We start from the raw sequence: 7,055 nt of genomic DNA on the forward strand, positions 1-7,055 counted from the left end.
AAACAAATAGTAACATTCTTTCTATTTAGAAATGGCATTTAATCATTTTTTTGGGATATATGAATACATTATTATCCCTATATATCTGTTAACTCCTGGTTTTTGGGTATTTGGGGCTTTTTATCGGGCTCTCAGGCCAAGCTTCGACTAGAATACTAAGCGAGAGCCTGGCCTGACCACCCGACTTTCTTGCTAGGGCAGTCCGACCGGGCGGTCCATGCATAGACCTAGCCCCATCCATGAGATAAAAAATAAGGGTTAATTTGATAACACCTCAAAATCAAAAAATGCCACTGCAAAAATAGGCTTGAAAAAATGCTGCTCTAATTTTTTGGATACTAATATAGAGATATTTTAACACTTTCAGCGTAGTAAATACATGTCAAAACAGTTAATGTATGTGTGCCCGTCGAACCAACCCAAGCTTGTGAAACAATTGGTATTTCAATTAATGAAGTGAAGCTGCTTGCTTCACGTAGAGATTAATTAAGGATGTGCTGGACTACAATAACCCCGTTTGCTCAATCCTCTTCTGGCTATTTTTAGTACTGTATTTGCTTAGCGCTTATTGCCCACTTTTGTATCTGATTTTATATGGTAGGTTATGAGATACTCATAGTGCAACATTGTTCATGAACCGAAAATCGGTCCAGTGTTGTTATATGGGATGGTAGTTTCCCCAAAAAAATCTCGAACTCCTGAGGATAGGTTGGGCGAAGGAAGTTTTAAAACCCATGTGCGGCGCTTTCAATTTATATTCAGTGTAAAAAAAGTTCAAGAACGGTGAAAATCTTGATATCAAAATAGGCGCATACGTCTGTTTCTTAAACACAGGGAAAGACAAAGCCAAACACCCCATGAGTATAGATTTCACGGAATTATAGATATCAAAATAGGCGTATACGTCTGTTTCTTAAAAAAAAAAAGAGCTGCTTTTGCTAAAGAAATCAAAAAGGAAATAAAACGCGGTGCTGTTTGGGACGGAAGAAGTTAAGACGCTCGCTCGCTGTGAAAAAAGAAGTTGGGATAAATCGGCATGCCAACGAACGAGGTTGACGTCCCGGCGGTTGCCAGCCGCAAGCGAAGTGCTACCGCGAGAGCGAGCTGCGCACTTTGTCAGCCGGGCTCCCGCGTGGAACCTTCTGCGTTTGCCTTTGCCTAAGTGTGCGACGCCATCGCCCCAATCGCGTACCGCGTTGCCGCGAGTAGGCCCATCACTACCTCGTGCTCATTCCGACTCGCGCCCCCGGCCGAGCTCACAATAAACGAGAAAAAAATAATTCGTCCCGGCTTTGACCGTCTCGCCTCTTTTAGCCCTCTCCGCCTCTCTCTCAGACCGTACGGGTCCATTTGACCACGTGACCCAAATCCGCCACTTGGGCCCCCCTCCTCCCCCGCCGCGGCTATATAACCGCGTCCGGACATTTTCCCGACAAACACTTCACCTTCACCAAGCAAGCACACACACAGCGCCCAGCAGCGACTCATCGACGCAGAGCAGAGGAGCGAAGGAGGCCGGCCGGCGGGATCGACGCAAATGCAGATGGACTCCTACTACTTCCACGACGACGCCCACCTCTTCGCCGGCTGCGGCGTCCCCGGCTCGCCGGACCTGCCCTTCGCCGACCTCATTGCGTCGCTCTCGGAGCCGCTGCCTGCGGTGGTAGAGAGCCAGAGCGCGTTCCGGGAGTACCGCGGCGTCGGCCTGGAGCTTCCGGGGACGGCCCGGGGAGGAACCGGGAACGGGATCAACATCCACCGGAGGATGATGGGCGTGCTGGGCAGGATGGGGCCGGCCGCTGAGGAGGAGGAGCGGCCGCAGCACCAGCAGCAGCAGGCGGCCGGCGCCGTCGAGAGCAGCCGCGGGTTCCGGCACATGATGCGCGAGCGCCAGCGCCGCGAGAAGCTCAGCCAGAGCTACGCCGACCTCTACGCCATGGTCTCCTCCCGCTCCAAGGTACCCAACATTCCACATTCCATCTCACTGAATGATCGATTCCCTGTGCTGAATTCGGCAAGCGCTCGAATGCCACGTGCTGAACGAATGAATGGGTGATGCCATTGCAGCAGGACAAGAACTCGATCGTGCAGTCCGCGGCCGTCTACATCCACGAGCTCAAGGTCGCCAAGGAGCAGCTCCAGAGGAGGAACGACGAGCTCAAGGCCAAGATCCTGGGGCACGACGAGCAGCAGCAGTGCGTCAAGGTCCAGTTCGAGGTGGACGAGCCCTCGTCCTCCGTCGACTCCATGATCGGGGCCCTCACGCGCCTCAAGAGCATGAATGTCAAGACCAGGGGGATCCACTCCATCTTGTCCGGCCAGCGGTTGACGACGGAGATGAATGTCGAAACCACGGTGAGCTAGCTTCATTTTTCTTACCTTAGTCCTCCTACCTGCTTTGTTGACAATAATAAACCCGACTAAACTTCAGGTTAGAAAATACACAACAGTTGAGTCACCCACAAGATTTTTTCGGAATTTCCGTGTTCTTTTAGTACACTACTACATCATCGATATCCATTACTAGTACATCATTGCGCTGTTCGATAGGGACTGCATCATCGATAGGATAACGACGAGGATTCTAAAATTAGTTCTAGAAATGACTGCAATATGTTTTAAATCTTGTGTTTTTGTTGAAAGCTACAAAACATCTTGGTTGTGAGAATCCGGATTAAGCCATGTGAGGATCAAAGTATACTATAAAATTGCTGAAGGGACATATTAATTCATTCGACCGTTTACACTTTTCATCAAAATTTGACACTCGGTCTTTTCTAATACAAATCACGAGAAAGCACAGCTTAGAATTTGAGCAAGACAAATAAAAAATTTGACTATCGCCGAGGAATCTGTGTCAAAAGTTGTGTTAGAAACCCTCTGACTGATGAAGACATCATTTGAACATATCCTTTGCCAGTTTACATGTTATAAAATCTGCAGGGCCAATCCTTGTCGAATTAATCCGCATCCGCTGTTACTGTCAAACAAAATAAATTCTGCAGCTACTGTTAGGTCAATTTTTTCCGCAAGAATCGAACAATCTTGCCCTTTTTAAGAACTACACCAAAATGAATCAAGTCAACGGATCCCCAATCTGAATAATGCAGTGTCAAGCTTAACATTTACTCAAGGTTCAATGCATGATTGATCAGTATCATATTATATATAGTAAGCCGCTTGTACACTCTTAACTAACCATGCTGCTTTCCTCACGTGTCCTATTCACAGATTGCGGCCTGCGAGGTAGAAAAGGCAGTGGAGGAGGCTCTCCAGGAAGTAGAGAGGAATCAGCTGCCTGACAGCGAGGCCCCGTTTCCCGGAAGCAGGAGCGCCTGGCCTCAAACATCACACGTGCAAAATGTGTTCTGAGAGGTTTCTAACCACAAGAGTCATGAGACCCATCTGTTCATTGTTTTTTCTCCTCTCTTTTTTTCTTGTTCTTCTGATGATGGAGCAAATGAATACCTCCACCAGCTTATTGTGCTCTCGACCCTCGTGTCTTGGTCCTGGTGGTCTTTTTTAGAGGCTGTGAAGATGTAAGTAGCTCCTCAGATGTGTAGCTAGTGAGGTCAACTTGGAATCAAATGGGTTGGAGAAATTAAATTTGAAGGGGGTCTACTCGCACTGTTTGGCCTGGCGCTTACGTGTGGCCGTAGCAAGGAAGAGAAAAGGATCTGACAAGTTGAGAAGGATTGTCAAACGTTTGGAAGAAGAGGGACCAGCAAGCCTTGGCTGCTGAGACTGTAAATTTGCAACCACCCAATGTTCGAAATCGAGTATATATTTTTCCTCTAAACAGGATCGTTGTGTTTCGAGCAACCTTTTCACTAAAATCTCATTGAAATTTGTTATAGTTGTTATAAACTACATTTAAACTTTCTCGTGTTTGTAACCTAGGAGCATTGCAAGGAGCTCAACTATTCTCGTGTTTTTACCTGACAACATTGTAAGGAGCTCAACGCGAGAACTTTCAACAACAAATCTTCACCCTTGGCCATTGTCATCCCGCGCATCCATGTCGAGTCTAAACTTTCCGTCACAATGGGTGCCGAATTTGAGTACCATTATGCCCAGAGAGTAGGCTCTAGTTAATTTCAGCTTTCTTTTTTAGTAATGTTATCATGCAGTGAGTGTAGGCTTTTGGGACAAAATTAACGATGTCAATGTGAAAAAAAAAACTACCCCCACCCTCATGTCGCTCCTGCGAGCGACCGGGGCTAACCCAAGCTACCTCTCCTCCCTCCCCTCCCCTCACCGTTGCCGGAGTGCGCTGGCGAGCGAAACCTAACCGGAGTCTACGGCGGCGGGGCGTTCTCTCCTCTGCACTCGACGGGAGTAGGTGCAGAACGGCTCCCACGAGTGGCGGCGCGGCGCCGTGGCACATGGCGGTGGCTCCTGCTTCCTGGCGGCTGCGTGGAGGGCGTGCGAGCGTCGACCGCTTGTGGCGATGGCGGCTACCTGTGCTAGTGGGATGGGGAGACCCTATTATGGTCCCCTATTTGTGTGTGTGTGTGGGTGGGGGGGGGGGTGCTGGTGGATGTGTCCCTCGTATGGTGGTCTGACCATGGTAGGCGACGAGGTAAGGGTACTGATCCGGTTCTGCCGGCTCTTGGTGGCTACACTAGTCGACACCACGGTCGCGACGGTAGGGTGCGAGCGGTGGTAGCGTCCTCCCATTTCCTAGGTTCGAGCCGACATCGCGCGGGCTGCTCACGAGACAGCGGTGAAGCCCACAGACTTCACTTCTTGGTCATGTGGGCGACCGACACGTCTCCTACGTATCATATTTGCAAGTTGTATGCACCTGTTATTGTTCTGAACCTTAGACCCCAAGGTGAGTATGATTGGGATATCGACGGGGATGACAAACCCGATAATTTTGGCCTATCTTGTTTTAGCCTCTAATTTGCATGATTTGAGTGAAACTAATCTGGACTGACATTGTTTTCAGCATAATTGCCATGGTGTTGTTTTTATGCAAAAATAAAAGTTCTCAAATTGGACGAGGATTTTTGGAGAATTATTTTGGAATAAAAACTACTGGAACAAAGAAGTACCGGAGAGGAGCCTGGGGGGGGGGGGCAAGGGCAGGGGCGCAACCACCCCCGGTTGTGCCACCCAAGCTTGTGGGCCCCTTGGACATCGTTTCGACCTAATTCCTATGCTATAGATTCACATCTAAGTGAAAAATCAAAGAGAAAGTTTCGTCGTGTTTTACGATACAGAGTTGTATCCACCGCCTGTTATTCATCTGGAGCCTTGACCTGGAGTCCATTCGTAGCTCCGGAGAGAGGGATTCGTCGCCCTCGTCATCACCAACCCTTCTCCATCAAAGATTTCATGATGCTCACAATCATGTGTGAGTAATCCCCTTGTAGGCATACTTGAGGTAGATGAGATTGGTGAGATTTCATATGTAATCGTGTCAATTTGTTAGGGCGTGATCCCTGAGATTGATGTTGCTATGACTTTGCTATGCTTAATGCTTGTCACTAGGACCCAAGTGTCATGATTTCAGATCTGAACATATTATGTTTTCATGAATATATTTGTGTTCTTGATCATATCTGCAAGTTGTATGCACCTATTATTGTTTTGAACCTTAGACCCCCAAGGTGACAATGATTGGGATATCGATGGGAATGACCTTAACTTGAGGGGTTCATTTATTCACTATATGTTAATATTTTGTTTCGGTTCTCTATTAAAAGGAGCGCCTTAATTATCCTTAGTTTTCATTATGACTCTATTGCCACGAGAGGTAGGACAAAAAAATGCAAGTTCTTATCGCAATCATGTATGACTATATACGAAATACATGACTACATATGATTGATGAATTGGAGCTAGTATGTATCGCTCTAGGTTGTGACAGTTACATATCGGATCTCATCTGAAAATCGCATACACTACACCATGGTAGAGCTTACGTGACACACCTATGTGTTGGCGTAGGGTTTCTTTGCCGATAGATAAGTTGTAGCTAGCACCAATGCTGACAGAAGATGAAAGAGTCGGAGGACTTGTTGTGGGCAAAGGTATTGCCAACAGTTGTTTACTTCCCGACACTTTTTCAGTCGGCATATACCCTACCTACACTGACAGATGGTATGTGCACATACACCCTGGATGTCAGGGGATTGGCGAGGACGACGGTTGGATGTCAGGGGAGGGGGCGAGGACGGTGGTTGGATGTGGATTGTGAGGACGACGGCTCGATGTTGGATGGAGCTAGGGGCAGGGTGAAAGGACGGGTGTATGTTGGGGTGGAGCTCGGGGGCGGGGGAGTGCGAGCTCTGATACGACGGCTTGACGACGGGGTGGAGTGCGAGGCCGGTGGCGGGACCGTGGATCAAGCACGAGGGTGGCGGCGGCAGGAACGAGGTAGGGTTGTGGAGTGGGCTCGAGTTGGGGATATTTTGCACGGGGTGGAGGATAATTTGCACGAACACCCGAAAATTTCCCCCTCGCACCAAAATCGCCCACCACAAGTTTCCAACCTTCAATGCTTTGACATGTGTCCACCTGCGCTGACACTTAGTTCGTGTCTATATACCCTACATATGCCGACACATTTTAAGTCGCTAAGTATCTATATACGTCGACTCAAAAACTGTTAAGGTTTATACATACGCCGACACATAATATGTTATTAAGCAATTGCTGACATACACAGTCTTACTTCGGGATTGCTGACTCTTAGTGTGTCCACGGTGATGTACCCCTGCCGACACATGATCCAAAGACAAAAGTTAAAAGCTATGCTGATAGTTATTTGGTGAAGATTACTTGACCTTTGCCCACAAAAATGTGTCACGTAAGCTTTACCGTGGTGTAGTGATAGCTACTCCATGCCCACACTTTTCTGTTATTTCATTTACTAAAGTTACGGTTGCTTTGCTTGTTACAAACATGTTACTATTGCTACTATTGTTACTGTTACTCTGCTATCACTATTATCATATATATTGTGCGACTAATAAATTGTTGCAAAGAAGTGATTTATCAGGTGTGGTTGAATCGATAACTTTTGGGGGCGTTGTCATGGAGCT

The 7,055-nt window shown here is 47.7% G+C and overlaps 1 protein-coding gene across 2 annotated transcripts; it reads left to right on the forward strand.

Moving 5' to 3' along the window:
* The first annotated feature begins 19 nt into the window (after positions 1–19).
* LOC119311761 (transcription factor BHLH148-like) lies at positions 20–3,799 on the forward strand. Of its 2 annotated transcripts, none has more exons than XM_037587463.1 (3): positions 20–1,957; positions 2,071–2,355; positions 3,232–3,799. In XM_037587463.1, exons 1-3 carry the CDS (start codon positions 1,538–1,540, stop codon positions 3,370–3,372), a joined length of 846 nt encoding a protein of 281 aa, XP_037443360.1. In that variant the 5' UTR covers positions 20–1,537; the 3' UTR covers positions 3,373–3,799. The 2 variants fall into 2 exon arrangements, with proteins under 2 accessions (XP_037443360.1, XP_037443359.1); XM_037587462.1 differs by having other exon boundaries at positions 25–1,957; positions 2,068–2,355.
* Positions 3,800–7,055: the final 3,256 nt, after the last annotated feature.

Source organism: Triticum dicoccoides, chromosome 5B (genome assembly GCF_002162155.2).
Source record: "Triticum dicoccoides isolate Atlit2015 ecotype Zavitan chromosome 5B, WEW_v2.0, whole genome shotgun sequence".
Taxonomy (NCBI): domain Eukaryota; kingdom Viridiplantae; phylum Streptophyta; class Magnoliopsida; order Poales; family Poaceae; genus Triticum; species Triticum dicoccoides.